Source organism: Benincasa hispida, unplaced genomic scaffold, assembly GCF_027475165.1.
Source record: "Benincasa hispida cultivar pf3 unplaced genomic scaffold, pf3_genome.v1.1 HicScf494, whole genome shotgun sequence".
Lineage (NCBI taxonomy): Eukaryota > Viridiplantae > Streptophyta > Magnoliopsida > Cucurbitales > Cucurbitaceae > Benincasa > Benincasa hispida.
Window position 1 is genome coordinate 1 of NW_028326596.1, and position 18,429 is coordinate 18,429.

At 30.1% G+C, this 18,429-nt stretch overlaps 2 protein-coding genes across 3 annotated transcripts; one reads left to right on the forward strand and one right to left on the reverse strand.

The window, feature by feature from the left end:
• Window positions 1-4,990: 4,990 nt before the first annotated feature.
• LOC120085918 (dof zinc finger protein DOF1.7-like) lies at window positions 4,991-6,622 on the forward strand. Of its 2 annotated transcripts, XM_039042617.2 has the most exons (2): window positions 5,040-5,300; window positions 5,724-6,622. In XM_039042617.2, exons 1-2 carry the CDS (start codon window positions 5,148-5,150, stop codon window positions 6,213-6,215), a joined length of 645 nt encoding a protein of 214 aa, XP_038898545.1. In that variant the 5' UTR covers window positions 5,040-5,147; the 3' UTR covers window positions 6,216-6,622. The 2 variants fall into 2 exon arrangements, with proteins under 2 accessions (XP_090166107.1, XP_038898545.1); XM_090309981.1 differs by having other exon boundaries at window positions 4,991-6,622.
• A 6,933-nt stretch (window positions 6,623-13,555) lies between these two features.
• On the reverse strand, window positions 13,556-18,137 carry LOC150030174 (glutamate receptor 2.7-like). Its single transcript, XM_090309982.1, has 5 exons — window positions 17,629-18,137; window positions 16,207-17,537; window positions 14,955-15,267; window positions 14,466-14,860; window positions 13,556-14,278 (listed from the first exon to the last, which is right to left on the reverse strand). Exons 1-5 carry the CDS (start codon window positions 17,894-17,896, stop codon window positions 13,772-13,774), a joined length of 2,814 nt encoding a protein of 937 aa, XP_090166108.1. The 5' UTR covers window positions 17,897-18,137; the 3' UTR covers window positions 13,556-13,771.
• Window positions 18,138-18,429: the final 292 nt, after the last annotated feature.

Consider the following 18,429-nt stretch of genomic DNA (forward strand, 5'->3'; position numbering starts at 1 on the left):
AAAATGAAGAGTTCTCTCTTTTATTTTTTTTTTCTTTTGTTCTTGAGTTGAGTTGAGAGCAAGTATCCAAGAGTTCTACTAGATCCGAGTAGTTCGAGGTTGCAGTTCTACCAAAGTTAGTCGTTGTATCATGCTGAGACGATTGTTGTAGTTTGCCTGCAGAGTGAATAATTGTCTTCTGGACAGTGCTTATCAAAAACGTGTCTCAACTACGTTTTGGAGTCTCCAAAGATTTAGAGGTTCTTTCAAGTCTTTGGTTGTTCTCATATCTAAGCCTTATTACATCATCTAGCTTAAATTTGCGTTTGAATACTACATAATTGTTTCTAGTTGAGGTGTAATCAATTTGTTAGTGTATTCAGTTCACCAACAAAAACAACATTGCAGGAGATTGAACAGAGGACCTTTTGGACCACTTGCTCTGATACCATCTTAAATCACGGATTGACCTAAAAACTTAAATCCATAGGTGAAGGTAAATTTAATAATATCATATAACATATACTACTAGGATTAGGAGGTTTGTGGAACTTCGATTTTGTAATTCCATAAATATTATGTAGTCTTGCCTTTTTAACCTGCCTTGTATAAACTTCAGGTTGTTGAAAGAAGGAAGTGTAACTTGTAGTAAGAGGTAATAGTTGTCACAGAAATACCCAGGGGCATATTGGTCCAAAATTTTATAGAATCCCTCTTCTAAACTCTTAATTGACAAAGTTTCAAATCCCAAATTCTTTGTAACGTATTCCATTTTGGGTCTCATGATTGCAGAAACCAAGCACAATTTCTCAAATTTTAACCTAACACGGTTTGAGATTTTTTTTTAAAAAAATTTTTAAATTTTTTTTGTAAAAATTGAAGGGGTTTTCATCTACTCATCTCCATCACTTTTCTCTACTTAACAATTACATGATAATTTTATTTAGATAATTTCTGGTAATTTTTCTAACAAACAATCGTGATGGATTTAGTTATTAATTTGAGATTTTAATTGATACAATTTTAATATTTAAAATTATAAATAATCTTTTTTAAAATATAATAATAATTGATTGTATTGAATCAAAAATTTTAAAATTTTTTATTTACATCAAGTGAATCATTCATGTCGTCAGAATTTTAGAATGGAATGAAGCATAGATATTTTGAGTAAATTATACGGCTAACCAAATCAATTTTAGACATTCAAAACATAATAATTAAAAAGCCACGTGGTAGAATAATATCCATGTTGGAAAGCTGAGCTGTCAATCAACCAATTGATGCCTCGTCATGATGTGGGGTTCAAACACGTGGTACCGTTCTCATTCGACGGTGACGGTATCTTAACGCCACGATTCTCATATCTCGTTTTGTTTGACACTTCAACGGTCCAGATCTTCTCACTCAAAACATTGGACGGTATTGATTCTGACAGTGATATTCAAATGATACCTCCACCGGTGGTACTTACGTTCCCTTCACACAAATGTTCCCACTCCGCGGCTCTCTAGCCCCAGCCGACCATCTTCGACTTCTTCGGCTTCACTTCCTAAGCTGCCACCCCTCGTCTTCTCATGAATTAGGGAGAATATGGAATTATACACTTTGGGTGTTGTATCAAATTAAATCCTAAATTAATAATTGTATCAATTAATTTAAACCATAAACTAATAATTATATCAATTTAAATTCTGAATTATTATAAGTGTATCAATTTAAATCCTTCATAATTGTATCAATTTAAATCTTTAATTATGTTTTATTTGGATACACTTATGAAAGTTAAGGATTTAAATTGATATATTTATGAAGGTTAGAGATTTAAATTGATACACTTATAAAAGTTTTGGGTTTAAATTGATACAATTATTAGTTTTGGGTTTAAATTGATACAACCCTAAAAGTTCGGGTTTAAATTTATACAATTCTCGAAGTTTAAGATCTAACTTAATACAATTCTTAGTTTGGGGTTTAAAATGATACAACTCTCAAAATTTAGGGAAATAAGTTGATATTTTTCTCATAATTTATAACACATTCAAAATAAGTCAACCCATGATTTTTATTTGCCGATAAAACAAAAATCTTTTAAAAAAATTCTCTCTTTCTTTTTCTCTCTATTTATCTTTATATATTATCTTATCTTTTATTAATTAATTAAAAGCTAAAGAGGTCACTGTGAAGATATTTATTCCCCACCATTTGAAATTTGTAGACCATTGTCATCACTATTTTCTAAAAGTATTAGAATATTTGTCAAAAACTTTTACTTAAAATTTTAAGCCTTAAATTATTTAATTTAGAGAGTTAAATAATATGTATTAAGTGTAGAATTACTTAATTCGAATTTAGAAAGTCTATTTTTAAGAGTAAAATTATTTAATCAGGAGTTCTAATGAAATTTATATACACATATTATTGTTGTTATATTTTAATTAATTTTTCTATTCTAATAATTTTGATTTTGAATTTTTTATCATGATTAGTTTGAGCAAAGAACCTTATCATGTTAAATAACTAATCAACTCAAAAGTTTAACGACAAATTTAATTATATCAATATGTGAACCATACTTAATCTACTATTCTGTATCATTACGTAATTGTTTATATTATGATAAGGTTTACTTAAATATACATGTTCGACCAATTAAAACATTGATATAAGAAATTGATATGTATTTCAAAAAAATAAAATTTAAAGTAAAGTAAAAAAAAAAAGGGTTAAAAGCAAAAGCATAAAACGTTTTTCTTTATGGTGGGAATGGGTGAAAAGTGGCATTAGGTCGGTTTGATATTTGATAAAGTCTTCCATGAATGGAAGATCTCATCAAGATTTTGGAATAAAAAAATTAAACATTTTTCGTTTTCTTGTTCTCTCTCCAACACAAACCTTAAGTAGTGAGTCATGTTCCTATGTTATTTTATAATGTCTTAATTTCCAAAAAAAAAAAAATCAATAAAAAGAAAAAGGGGAAAAAAAGCAACTCAGATCACTATACTGGTTGGTGCCAATTCAAATTACCTTTCTAAATTAATTAATTTGGACAATTTGTTAATATATATTTTAAAACTGTCAATATTATAATGTATAACACGAGGTTTAAAATGTTGAAGACGACAGAAATATCAAGGTCTTAATTTTACGAAAATTTCGATAGAAATATCGATAAAATGTCGTTGGTAGATATTTTTTGAAAAATTATTAAGAATTCCAAAAATTCAAATTAGTAAATTAACATTTTATGATTTTTAAACAAATTAACATGTCTATTATTTTATTATGTTTACATTAGTAATATTTTGTTGCTTATTATTTATGTTTATTGAATTTCTCTACGATATAATAGAAATATTGAATCCTTCATATTGATGTCGAACCCATAGAAGCGTGGAATTATTGATATGTCGATGAAAATTTAATGCGACTTTTTTCAATATAGGAATTTGCAAAATATTAAAGAGTAATAGTATAATCAAATTGATAGTAGTTGGTTTCGTTAAGATGAGTAGTATTTTTATATTTTTCTATAGTTATCTAAGAAAAATTATGCGACTACTATTTTAGGAGAAGAACAATTTTATTTAGGTTGTTTTAAATTGATTTAAAATAAATTAAAGTGAAAATAATTATAAAATTGATTAAAGGGTTTAAATTGTTCACGTAGGGGTGTTTGAGTCATTGAGTAGAATCTTGAATTCTGGAGTCAATATACTGGAGGTAGGATATCTGTGTTTCGGGTGTAGAGTTATTTAATTGAAGTTCCTCTACAAATATGCAAATGAGAGTAGAAGGGAACGATGAAGTTCCTACATAAATGTAACTTCACATTTTGATAAATGTTCATTATTGAAGTTGGTAAAATTGAGTTATTTAAACTTATGAAGTTGGTGGGCCAAATATCCCCTTATATGTCGATATAATAAGTTCTAAATCTATGCATGAGCTTAAGTCAACTTACATTATCTATTCTAACCAAGGAAGGAGTATCAATTATCTTTTTTAGTTCTCGAGTTTCAAAAAATGGTAGTATTTGGTCCTTGAATTTTAAAAGCATTTATTTTTAGTCTCTAGATTTTGTAGAAGAAGTGTATTTGGTCTTTTAGTTTTCAAAATGTAATATTTTAGTCTCAACGTTTTTAAGAATAGATTTAAAATGTCCCTAAACAATTTTTTTATTTTCATTTTATATAATTATATGAAATTTTGAATTACAAAAATATGCCTTTAAAAAATTTAAAGAGGAGGTAACTTTTTACAAAATTAATTTTATAATTTAAAATAATAACAAAAATTACAACATTGACTTTTTAAACCTATTTTTAAAATTTTAGAAACTAAAAAAGTATATTTTAAAATTTTAGAGACCAAATAAACTTATTCTAGAAAAATCATGGACAAAATGTACATATTCTTCCGAACTCGAAGCGACTAAAAAGTTAAGGATTTGTTTGACTGAGAATTTGAAAAGATAAATCAGAAGACAATTGATTCAATGAAAACAGAATTGTATTTCTTATTTTGAGAGGTATGTTTGATAGCAGATTCGAAAATTGAATTCTAATTTAAAGAATTATTTAAGATGTGTTTGATACTATACATTTATAAATCATAAAACTAGTTGTAGTTATCCATTAATATTTACCAGTTAATTTATGAATGTGATTTATGTTTTTAAAAAATTATATAATTATTATATTGTAGTAATATATAATTTATAATTATTATATCATGTATATTTTTTTAAAAAAAAATTGAATTGAGTTTATAACATGATATATTATATTTTTAAAATAGTTTTATATTTATTTAATATAATTTTATATTTTAAAATTAAAAATTAAAAATTTAGATATAATAAAAATATTAAAATATTATTTATAGAATTTTTATAAATAAAATTCGAATTATCAGTCAAACATATATTTATTAAACACAATGAAACCAAAAATATAAACCTGAATATGAATTCTCTACCAAACATTCTCTAATTTTTCGCATTTTTTTTAATGGAAGAACCCCTTCTTTGATTACTTTTTAATAAATTATGGCAGTCAGTTGGACTGCCTAGAAGAAACAAGTTTAGAGAGAGAGAGAGAGAGAGAGTCAATAAAAAAAAAACAAAAAAGAAAAGGAAAATCTTCAAACTCTTCATCTCTTTATATATGTCGACTGGTCGTCTCTTTCACGCGTATATCTCAACAAATTACCTCTTCGCCGGAAAAGCTCCCGTCGCCGGCAACTCTCCCTTTTTCCGACATCCAATCAAGAAAAGAGAAATAGAAAAGAACCAGTTGAGATTTTTGTGCTTTTCTTCTGTAAGATTTCATGTTTTTCGATTGATTTGCTTTTTAGAAGTCATGAAAGCTACCGCTTGAAGCTTTTTCCTTTAACTTTTCTCGTTTGTTTATTTACTCTGTTTTAGTCTTACAACAAAAAAACCCTTTTTTGTCTTCAAAATCTCCAAACCCTTTTTCAATTCCCCATCTTAGATCACCGAAACTTCTTATTGAATATTGAACCCAATTTTCTCAGAAAACAAAAAATTAATTTTCTCGGGAAAATTTTGAATTTGGGCTCTGTTTCTTAAAAACTTTTTTGGGTTATTCAAAACAATGCAAGACCCATCAACGTTTCAGCCGATTAAACCCCAATTTCCAGAACAAGAGCAACTTAAATGTCCTCGTTGTGATTCTACGAACACAAAATTTTGCTATTACAATAACTATAATCTTTCTCAGCCTCGTCACTTTTGTAAGAATTGCCGTCGGTACTGGACTAAAGGCGGCGCTCTTCGCAACATCCCCGTCGGTGGTGGCACCCGGAAAAACTCCAAGCGTGCGGTGGCTGCCACCGTCAAACGCCCGCCGTCTTCCTCGTCTTCGCCTTCTTTGACGAATCCGAATCCGATCACGGTGCCGGATCATAACCCGATCCGGGGTTACGGTGGTGGGCTGGATATTGCGGGGAGCTTCAGTTCATTGCTGGCGTCAAATGGGCAATTTGGGAATCTTTTGGAGGGTGTTGATCCGAATCAATCGGAGATGAAAATGGTGGAATTGGGTGACTTTTCTGGGTCTGGCAGGAAATCTGCGGCGGAGGAACAGAGCACCACCGTGCCGGAGAATTATTTGGGTGTTCTTCAAAATGGAGATTCTAATTGTTGGACTGGTGGCGGGAGTAATGGGTGGCCTGATCTTGCTATTTTCACACCAGGGTCAAGTTATCAGTAAACAGAGATGAAAAACAGAGAAGAAAAATCCACCATTGTTGATGGAATTAAGCTTTTGTCCGTGATCAGATTAGAGAAGGAAGAAGAAGAAGGTGGCACAGACACATTACAAGACCAACCACATCCATTAGATAATTCTATAGGTAAAAGAAATTTTCTTGTTCTTGTGTGTTCTTGTCTTTTTTTTTTTTTTTTTTGTTTAATTTTAATTTGATGTGTTTTGAACTTGTATGAATGAGGGAATATGGAGAGGGGAAAAAAATAGAATTTGTTAATATTTTTAATGGCCATCATTATCAGATAGATCCAAAGCTTGGTTACATTATACATATTTTGGCTGTGAAGAGATGATGGGATTTTAGATGTAATGAGATTATGTTAAAATCTTTAATATTTTTTTCATTGCAAGTCTTTTTTCTATATTCACATTTTTATACCAACATTATTTGTGGGGGTGGTGGAAGGGGGAAGACAGAGTGTGTTTTATGTTTTCATTATTCTAAAAATTTCTTCTTTAGTCTTATCCTTGTTTTTTTTGGGGTAGGTGGTTATTTCAAAAAGTGGTTTAAAAGTACCCGTATAGTAAATATAGTTTACCTAATCTAGTAAAAGACAAATATATGAAAGTGAAAGATAGAGTATGATAATTGATACAAATTTTGTGTTGATCATTACATGGGTCATGTTTGAAGGATGATTTGATAGTTGTGAGAAAGGTAAGAGTTATAGTATGCTATGTTTATGTAAATTAAGGAGTGTAAAAATGTTGTCAATATTACATTGAAAGGATGTAAAAAGAGAATGAAGACAAAAATTAAGGATAGAGTTTAAATTTATGTGAAATGGTCCCAAAAATAATGTCATTAATGAGAAGTTTGGATAAATGGTAGTACCAAATAAGGTGGCAATGGGTGACGAATCAGAATGGGACAGATAAGGTGATAAGTGGTGTTGGCATTCATTTTTGATGGTGAAGGGTTGTAAAAGCTAAAAGCAATGTTTCTTTGTTTTTTTAAAAACAAAAAAATAAATAAACAAAAAACAAAAGGAGAATAAGAAGGGGAAAAAAAAAGGGAAAAGATGGTTGATTTATCCATTGTATTTCTACAAGTTTTGTTGGATTTAGTTTTAGATATTGATTTTTTTAGAGTCGGTTTGATAATTATTTGGTTTTGATTTCACGATTTTTTATTCATAATTTTCATAATTTATGTGTAGATACTTGATTTCTTGGCTAATTCTTAAAATAAAAATAAGTTTTCTAAAATTACTTTTTAGTTTTCAAATTTTGGTTTTGATTTCGAAAATACTTCTAAAATTTTGATAATAAAAAATAGAAAGTAATAAATGGAAAGGGTGTTTATAGGTTTAATTTTTAAAAAAATCAAAAATCAAAAATCAAATAGTTATTGTATGGAGTTTGGCTATACTTATTATTTTTAAAAAAAATTATGCCTATTTTTTCCTTTTTTTTTTTTTTTAGTTTTTACCCATCTTTAAGAAAAACTTGGATTTTTAATCAAAATTTAAAAATAAAGACTTTTTTTTAAACTATAGTTTTGTTTGATAATACTCGATTTTTAGTTTTTGGTTTGAAATTTAAGCCTGTAAATATCACTTCCACCTAATGGTTTTTTATTTCTTTTTAGGAGTGTTCTCAAAATTCATGTGAAGAATGTAAATCTTTATTTAAGAAAGATGAAGACTATAATAAAACAATTGTGAGAAATTAGACATAATTTTTAAAAATAAAAATACAAAATAAAATAATTATCAAATGAGACATCATATATATATATATATATCTTACAGTTGAGATGCATACAAGAACTTACGGGTGAAAATAGTATTTATAACAAAATAATTATCGTAATTCGAGATGTATACAAGTATATAAAACACTCAAAAACATTACAAAGAAAAGCATATGATTAAATTGGACGTTTTAAAATTTTATAAGGTCGAGATAAAACTATGTTGAAATATGATATCACTTGATAATCATTTTCTTTTAAATTTTTTATTCTTGAAAATTAGACTTATAAACATTACTTCGACCTGTTTCTATATATTTATTTATTCATTTTCTGTTAACGTTTTAAAAGACAAGTTAAATTTTGAATATGGAAGAGAAAATCAAATTCTTGTTTTTACTTTTGGAATTTGACGAGAAATTTAAATATTTCTTTAAAATAGATAATAAAAGAATAAGAGAAATTGAGAGAAAAATAACATAAATTTCAAAGACAAAAAATAATAAACGAAATGGTTTCTAGAACATGAGTTTATCTTATCCGTTCTTCTTATCTTCTCAATTTTTATTAATGAAAAAAAAGAGAAAAAAAAAAAAGGAATGGGATCAGAATTCAATGTGTTTAAAACTTTGATAGTTTGATGTGATATTCTCTAGCCGGAAGAGTTGAATCATACATAGACTTTCCTCTTTTTTGGTCCACAATTCCCATCTTCATAATGTGCTCTCACCCCTTTGTCCACAACAATATCATTTTCAAATTTTTTAAATTCTTATTCCATATCATATACATTTATATGAATTCATTTTTTTTTATCCATATGAATCAAGTCTTATGAGTGAAACTAGAAATAAAGTTATAGAGTTATGTTTACAGTTGATAATGTCATACAGTTATGGAGATGTGTAAAGAATTGTTGTCCCTAACAAGTTTCTTTTCAAAAGGTAGTTTCGTATATATAGAATGTTCTTACGTGAATCGTTCCACCTTCTTAATAACCTTCTCGTTAATAGTTAGAAGCTAATCTGTATAGTATTAAAACTACGTTTTCAGGGTTGATATCGACATGAGGTATGATTTGATATTTATTTTATATTGTAAAGAATTTACAAAACATAAAAAAAAAAAGCAAGAAAAAAAATTGTCATTAAATGTAAATGTAATATATGTAATAGACATATTAACATGTTTAAAAATCACTTTTAGTCTCTAAATTTTCTTAGAAGTAATAATTTAGTTTCTTGTAATGATTTAGTCATTGTATTTTAAATTTTATAACAATTTAGTTCTTGAATTTTAGTATGTACAATTTAGTCCTTTATTTTCAAAGTTGTAACAATGTAATCCATAGCATAAAAAAATTCATTAAAATTAGATGTCAATTTTCAATATTTTAGGATGTAGCTTTTGTATTTTGCCAAAGTATTGAGTCTCCAATTAGTTTATTGGTTTACTTATACATGAAATTTCATTAAAGCTTAAAATTAATTTTTACAATAAGGATTAAATCATTACAAATTTTAAAGTATAAAGACTAAACTATTATATAATAAAATTCAAGGACTAAATTATTACAAAATTAAAAGTACAAAGACTAAATTATTACAAACCAAAATTTAGAGATTAAGGTCCCATTTGGTAACTATTTTGTTTTTTGTTTTTGTTTTTGAAAATTAAGCTTATGAACACTACTTCCACATGCACATTTCTTTATTTATTATCTACTTTTCACCAATAGTTTAAAAAACCAAGCCAAGTTCTGAGAACTAAAAAAAAGTAGCTTTTAAAATGTTATTTTTATTTTTTGAATTTAGCTAAGGATTTGACCATTATACTTAAGAAATATGCAAATCATTGTAAGAAATGTTAATGAAATAAGCTTATTTTTCAAAAACAAAAACAAAAAACCAAATGATTACCAAAGAGAGTAATTGTTACATCTATAAAAGTTTAGGTACTAAAATTGGTTTTTAACCATCATAAAATTGTTTAGTTACTAATTTAGATTTATTTTTGAAATTTTTTGTTTTTATTATTTTACAGAAATATCCATCAAAATTAATATTTTATCGATATTTTCATCAATATTTTGGTAAAATTAAGATTTCGATATTTTCATCGACTTTGATATTTTTTTCCCTTTCTTTCAAATATACACATGTTTAAAGATCTTGATCCATTGTACATGTTAACAGTTTCTTGTGGTAGGTGAATAAATTCTTTCTATATATGTCGGTATGATGTTCACTCAATCAAAGTATTTGAATTACAAGTTGGATTTTCGTAATTAAGAGAATAAGAATTTGAACTTGTATTTGATAATATAAGTTTTTCTCATTATAAGGCCATAAATTCATTTATTTAATAGGATAAGACTACATAAATCTAGATTCATGAAACATATATATTACACAAATTTTCAAACTTACCCTTAAACCTACCTTCCAAACAAACATTGCACGTGTTTAACTTTCTATAACTTACTATTTAAAAAAATTTAGAAAGCAAAAGAAAAATCTCTTTTGATTCCTCGATTAACGTTACACTTTTGATCTTTAAGTTTTGAGTTTAATTATAATTTAACTCAAACTAAAATCTCGAACTTTCTAGTTTTGATCATACTATATTCATTTTAGGAATAGTTGGTTTCAAAGTGGTTTAAACTATATTAATATTAAATACACTAAAGTGAAGTTTGACTTTGCGTTGACTATTTGAGCACTTATCCCAAATTTGACTAACAAGTTGTTCAAGATTTAGCTAGCAAACTACTATTTATAGGTGTAGACTTTGGTTTTACCAATCAAATTTGTGGTGTGTGTGCCTTTTGACTTTGAATTTTTGGCCCCAATGAATGTCTTCTTTGACTATTTTAATTATTAGTAGACTCCTAAAGTTTATCTTCAATTATTAATCAAAAGAAAACTTGTATCATCTTTAATTATTTCATGGTATTAATAGATGGGATTTTTTCGAATTTCTCGAATTCTCTAATTTGAAATATATGTAAGTTTTCATATAATTAATGTGATCATAAGTCATAAATTCGTAAATAGTGAGATAACAATAATGAAAATAAGACTATTTTTAATTTTTAAAACTATTACTCACTATAAACTTTTGATTAGAATTCTCAACACCAACACGTGACATTTGCAATGGTAGTTGAAAAGTGAGAAACTTCGAGACCTTTATTAGTAATGAAGGATTCGGACTATATAGTACGAAAATTTTACACATGCTTTACACAAATATCTAGCATAACAATTTTTACTTTACCTTAATATATTGAAGATATTGTACACTAATTAATCAACAATTTTAGCAAATCTAAACTAAGTATTATTTTAATCAAAATGTTACTAATTATACTATCTAAGTAATAAATTATATTAGATGTTGTAAATAAATATCAATTAATGAGATAAAATCCTATTTGATCATTCCGGTCCCATTTGGTAACCATTTTTTTGTTTTTGTTTTTTAATTAATTAAGCCTATAGACACTTTTTGCACCTCTAAATTTCTTCCTTTATTATCTACTTTTCCCAATGGTTTAAAAAACCAAGATAAAATCTCAAAAGCAAAAAGAAAGTAGTTTTTAAAAACTTGCTTTTATTTCTTAAATTTAGTTAAGAATTCAACCATTGTACTTAAAAAAAATGCAAATCATGTTAAGAAAAATGAGGAGGAAATAAGCTTAATTTTCAAAAACCAAAATAAAAAAAACGAAATGGTTACCCAAACGAGACCTTAGCTTTCGATTTTTAGTTTTTGAAATGTAAGCCTATAAACACTCCCTTCCAACTTTAGATTTCTTGTTTGTTATCTATTTTATACCTATGGTTTTAAAAACTAAGCCAAATTTTCAAAAATAAAAAAAGTAATTCTTAAAAGCTTGTTTTTGTTTTTAGATTTTAGCTAAGAATTTAATCATTGTATCTAGAAAGATGCAAACCATTGTAAGAAAAATGAGAGAATATACGCTTAATTTCTAAAGATGAAAAATAAAAAATGAAATAATTACTAAATAGGGATTTCATTTTTTGTTTTTAATTTTTGAAAATTAACCTATTTTTTCTCCATTTCTTACTGTGAATTGTATCTTTTTTATGTAAAAGAGATAACAACTATTTTTTTAGTTTTCAGATTTAAAAACATAGGTAAAACATACCTAACAAATCAAGAAATTTAGAGATGGAATGAATGTTTATAAGCTTGATTTTCAAAAACCAAGAACCACATGGTTACCACTAGAGATGTCCACGGGGCAAGGCGGGGATGGGGAAGCCCTCTCCGTCCCTGTCCTCGTCCCCGCCCCCCTATTCCATTTCCCATCCCCTTGAATTTCCCCGTGGGAATGGGGCAAGGATTCCCCGTAGGGATTTCGCGGGGATTTGGTTCCCCATGGTAAAAGTTCCCCGTCATCATTTTTTTCTAACATTTTTTTCAATTAAATATATATTTTTAAAAATTCCTTAAACATATCCGATACAACTTTCATTTAAATAAAATATTATCAATTTTGGTAATAAAAACAATAGTACACGTTCAATTTAAAAGGTTATAATTAAAATGCTACATTCTCGTAGTTTTTATAAATTAAAATTCAACAATTAGAACATCATATCTTAAATATTACAACATTTAAGGAACTAAAGTAATTTATATCTAATAGTCAGGGCGGGTTAGGGGCATGGGGTGGGGTTGGGGTCAGAGAATATATTCCCCGTCCTCGACCCTGAACTGCAAATGGGGAAAAAAATTCCCCACTCCCTCCCCATTTTCTATGTATTCAAGGATTTCTTGCCACATTCATGACAGGTCCCCACGGAACCCCGATCCCATGGATTTTTTGGACATCTCTAGTTACGACATAAAGCTTAATTAACTAAAGAGAGGGGAGAGAAAACTCATACTTTTATAAGGGTGTAGACAACCCTTGTCCATTTAAGTATAAAGGATGCTTGAAAAATATTAATATCGATATAGATGTTTCTATTTCTTGTTTTTTGTTTTTTTGTTTCTTGTTTTTTGTTCCGTAAAAACTAGAAACAATAAAATATTTGATAATTATTTTTTTTATTATTAGAAAAATGGAAAAAAAAAATACTTGTTTGATAATTCTTTTTGTTTCTCTCTTTTTTTTCTTTTGTATTTTTTTCCCTTCTTTCTATTTATTTTATAGTTTAAATATAATTTAGTATGCAAAATGATAAATAAAACAAGAAACAAGAAATGATAATATTATCCAACCACGTTATAACAAACATGGTATCACACACCCTTACCCATTACTATCTCTAATTATTTGTACCAGACTGCCTAAAATTATGTTTTTTCCCCATAAGTTATTGATTTTCAATATTCCTATAGGATAGCAATATCCAATATTCTTCATTGTCATTAATAACATTGGTATGTCAATATTTTTAATGTTATTTTCATAAACAGAAGAGATTTTTTTAGAAGACATAAATTGAATTGAAGAGTTTAACATCAAAAGAAACGAACAATATATGTTTTTGACTGAGAATGTTAACGTTGAAATTATCCTAAATATGTTAAAAACATAAACATGGGTCAATATGGTAAGGATTTAATTGTTATTATTAAATTTGATCAATTGTGAATACTTGGGTAGCTTATGCACACCTCAACCATTCTCAAATAAGAAAAAACACCTTTTTCCTATTTACATGAACTATTATTGGAAACCTACCTAGGATTTTAACAATAAATTTGATCATCTCATACATATTTATCAAAATCAACATCTAATACTTGACAGTAAGCTAATAAATTACCTGCTTGGTGATGGCTGAGGAGTTGCACTCTGATCACTATGAAAATCATCAAAGTTACAGGGTGAAAGTCCTCCATTTCTGTAGCTTGAATCACAGGATGGGCTGGGATGGGGTTCGAATCTGACATCTTTAACTTCTGGGTTTTCGTCTTGACGATTCTTTCTCAATGCCGGTGAAGTTAAGTCTTTCTCATTGAAAATTTTCAAAAGAAGAAGAAACCTTTTCCACATTGAGAGAGTGGAAAGTTTCAAGACGTGTTTGTGTTCATGGAGAAAACTGGCCAGAGCTACAATGAGAGCGGATGAAGATACAGCTCCAGTAACAAGAAACAAACCCCAAAAGCTTTCAAGCCCAAGTGTGGTGGAAATCAAGCTATTGGGGTCAGGGTTGCTGATGTTGCCTTTAAACCATTTGTTTTCAATCTCTTGCAGAACTCCACTCTCCATTATATTAAGTATTCCCTTCGAAACATCACGCCCGAGTTGAGACCCCTTGGGGAAAACCTGCAATATATAAATATCAACAGTGCAGATAACCTATCAGCTCAAGATTTTAAAGTTCAGTAGTGATATAATTTGTAATGTCATTTCCATCCAAATGATATTAATAGCTTGCATGTCTGATTTAACATGATTCAACACTGATGACTTAGTCGTATCTCGCTTTTCAATAGAAGAGTTTCGCACTTACATAGCCAAAGCCATTGGATTTCATCGTGGGACCGACGATAGTGCAATTGGTGCAATATGTTGTTGTAAGAACCTTGAGATAAGGGATTTCATCAAAGGCAGCAGTTATGGTCCCATTTAAGAACAATGAACCACAATGTGCCATATTGTTATAAATTACAAGCTTGGATGGATCAAAACCTTCAGCTATCAGCAATGCTTGAACAAAAGAACCATTTGGGTATCCAACATTCACCTTCTGCTCTTTCAGCTGGTTCATATCAGTGAAAGTTGGCTCAAGTTTTTGAACTGTTAGTAGCGATGTGAGACTGGCTGTGTAACTTTGAGTCAATATGAGCACCACAAACAGCCATACTACTACCACAAATCGAGCCAAGTTGCTTTCCACCTTCTCCCCTGTTACATAGAGAAAGAATTTACTAGTGAACTATGAACAATCTAGCAAAAGATATTCAAATGACATAACAAAGCTACATGGAGGACGGATTACTTTGAGCATAAACCATAGTTGAGAAAGAAAACCAAAAGCTTGTCCCAATTTCGTGTGAGGGAGGGCCTCTGAAATCTTCATTGATTCTGTGCTCGAGAATCCAGATGACCAATCCAATAAAGGCAAAAAAGAAAGCACTCGTCAACCAAAGGTTCAACGTTAAAGGCTTCAAGAAAAGCCAAGCTTTTTTGTTCTTGTTATCTCGAAATAGCACAACCATAGATACACTAGATTCAGAGTATGGCAATGTGAAGTCCACATATAGGGACCTGCTTTCTCTAATGGATAAATCTCCCACGACTGCATCATATACCTGTTCAAGAAATGGTGGTAAATATTAAGAATATGAAGTTTTTATGTGAAATAGCAAACACAATAAACTAAACTAGTTCCCATCAGAACATGGTTTTGCCAACTTCCTTTTCAACTCATAGAGAAGTTTGATAAATCATTTTCCTTTTCAATGGCATATATTCTCAACCTTCTCTTTCAGAGTTTGAACTTGAGATTTCTTACTATACTCCTATGTTGAAACACCATTAATCTCACAAGTTAAAGATGTTCAACGTCATTCTTAAACATCCTTTTAGTCATTCAAAATCAACGCTTATTGTATGAAAGTAGTGTTAGAAAGAATAAAATCAACGGGGCCGTTTGGCCAAGTTGGTGTAAACAATTCAACTTCAATGGTAATTATTGAAGTTGGCACATTTATTACATAACTCCATCTTCCTCCAATATATTAACTCTAGACTTAACTCTACTCAATGGCAAATGACCCATAAATTGAATTATTAAAATGGTGTGTGAGAGTAATTTTGAATATGAAAAATGTGATTTAACTACTTCAAAATGGTGTATGAGAGTAATTTTGAATATGACAAAAGTAATTTTAACTATTTCAAAATCACACTCAAGCACACCAAAGACATTTTCTAAGAGATCTACTTATCTTAAGTGAGATAGAAGAATCCAAAGTTAAAGCTAATGCAACATGCTAAGAACATAGGGTCCCTCACAAGCTTCATCTGCAGAGGGCATGCAACAGACACAACAAGCGAAAGACAAGTAAAGATTGTTTTATACAATTGCAATCAAGATAACCTTATCAGAATTTGAAGTCCTATACCAAAAAGAAAAACCATTCAAGAAAAATTGTTTTTCGGATCTAAATGTTGAATTGCTACAGTTGCGGACGGTATTCTGCCTAAAGAGTAGATACAGGATAATTAAGAGGAGTGACTATACATACCCCAAAGTATACTTGCTTGACCAAGTCCTCATAGCTACCAGCCATTGCTCCTTCAGCATCTGCAAACTGAATGTATTCGTATGAAACAGCATACGGCATTGTGTCGATCACAGCTTCAAAGATATCGATGCTGTACCCTGTTCTCTTTGGCCTGCCAGTCACTGGGTCCCTTATCTCTCTAACAAACTTACTGACTCCAGATTTGACTGGAATTCCTATTCTCAGCTTCTTTTCATTTGTTGGAATCTCCCAACCTTTTGGGAAACTGAAAGTATTGGGATCATCCCCTGGCCATATGATACGGCTAAGATTAGAAACAGAAGTGTTTGAACTCATCTTCGTGGAGTCTAAGGTTTGTGACAGTCCATTTTCTGGCGTCCAGTATCCAACCACTGTAATATTCTTTTCATGATTGATATTTATGATCTCATAAGTTGATGATTTCAATTTCCCTTCAACCATTCTGAAGTCTCCTGCAAGCCCTTTGAAATGTGTTTTAGACAATGCCTCAGATAACATTGGACCATTTCGAGAGACCCCAAGATTGTCAAGATCTGTAGATTTGCCAGAAACATTTGACTTCTCAAAGATGAACTCTGTGGTTCCAACTTTCTCCACAGCCTTAGCTAGAGCAACAGTAGCATCATAAGCTCGTAACCCAAATATATTCAGTTCGGAAAATTCTTTTTCAAATTTCTTTCTCCATCGCATCTGAAAACCTTCAAGTTTTTCCGTTCTGGGAATGTAAGTCCTCACACCTAAAGCTCCACTCATGGCTTCCATGGAGGAATCATCAATCCGAGAGAGAAAATTACTCATCCCATCAGTTATAATCCAAGCATAACCTGACTCCATCATCCCAATCTCCTTAGCCATGGCGAAAACACGCGAACCAAGCTCCGGTGACATATGAACAACGAAAACCCTCGTTTGCATAGTCATCAATTTGTAAAGCTCTTTAGCGATTCTATCATCAAAGGCAGATTGAGGAATCGCAGTCTCGTAAGCCACTCGAGTGTTAATCTCTCTCAGAGCGTCTCTCATGGACGACAAAAACCCTTCCCCATATTCATCGTCAGAGTGAATGAGCACCGCCTGTCTCCACTCAAAGGCTTCAAAAATGGCGGCAATGGGTTTTGCTTGGGATGAATCGATTTGGGTCGCTCGGAAAAAGTAAGGGTTCCAATGAAAATTTAGAGATGGGGTTGTAGCAGAGAATGAAATTATGGGTACCTGAGATTTTTTCCCAAGATCAGCCATGAAAGCTGCTTGGATTGAATCCTGTGGCCCAACAATGGCTTCCACTTCTTCCTTCTTGATTAACTCCATAGCTGTTTGGTTTTATTAAACAAAACGAAATACAGATTAAACTTCAGGTAAAACTAGAATCATAACGTGTTACTAACGAGATTAGGTTCAGACCTGCAGCAGTAGCTTCAATAACGTCTTCCATGGAATTTTTCGGGAACAGGGCCAATCGGGTCTTGTAATTTCTATGAAATCCATAGAAATCAGAGAGAGCCATTTCCATACAACTAAACCCCATTTTCCCAATCGAAGAATCGGAGTTAAGAACGACCCCGACCTTCACTGTAACTGCCTCGTCATCCGCCATGGCAGAGAAAGCTCGAAGCCCAAAACAGAGTGAGAGGAAGAAGATGAAGGTTGAGAAGACGGTGTGGCTTTCCATTGCCGAGCTTAGAAAAACTTCAAAAGGGTTTCAATGGCGGCCTAGGGAATTGAATTTGAACAAATTATTTGATGGGTTGGGTGAACTGAAGCTGAATTGAAAGGAGGAGATCTGTTCATCCATGACTGAAGGGCCATTGTCATGGTTGGTTTGACACGGAATAGAGCTCGGACAAATGATTTTGTGTGTACGGCAATGGAATTGGTCAAGTCGAACTGAATATTGCCGCCAAACGTTGCTCATACGTTACAAGGTTGCGAAATAAAAATATTTGCAAATATTGTATCCTAAACTTTGAATGTGTCAATTAGAACTAAACAAAAAAATAAGGTTCAATTATAAAAAATACCTTCAACTTTGACATTTATTTTTAAAATATTCATATATATTTTTAAGAGTTGTAATATTAGTATTGAACTTTCATAATGGTTTTAAAAGTACCTTTTGAATTTAAATTCTTTAGAACTTTAGATGAAAATTGAGATATAAAATAGTATGGTAGTGATCGAAGATGAAATTTTGGATTCATCACA

Bases quoted from the DNA above. Each gene is read 5' to 3' on its own strand.
- LOC120085918 (XM_039042617.2), top strand. From the start codon at position 5,148: ATGTCGACTGGTCGTCTCTTTCACGCGTATATCTCAACAAATTACCTC. The intron at 5,301-5,723 runs GTAAGATTTCAT...AATCTTTCTCAG, and splicing joins GATTTTTGTGCTTTTCTTCT to CCTCGTCACTTTTGTAAGAA.
- LOC150030174 (XM_090309982.1), bottom strand. From the start codon at position 17,896: ATGGAAAGCCACACCGTCTTCTCAACCTTCATCTTCTTCCTCTCACTC. The intron at 15,268-16,206 runs GTATGTATAGTC...TTTCTTGAACAG, and splicing joins TCAAGCAAGTATACTTTGGG to GTATATGATGCAGTCGTGGG. The intron at 14,279-14,465 runs GTAAGTGCGAAA...TATATATTGCAG, and splicing joins AATCCAATGGCTTTGGCTAT to GTTTTCCCCAAGGGGTCTCA.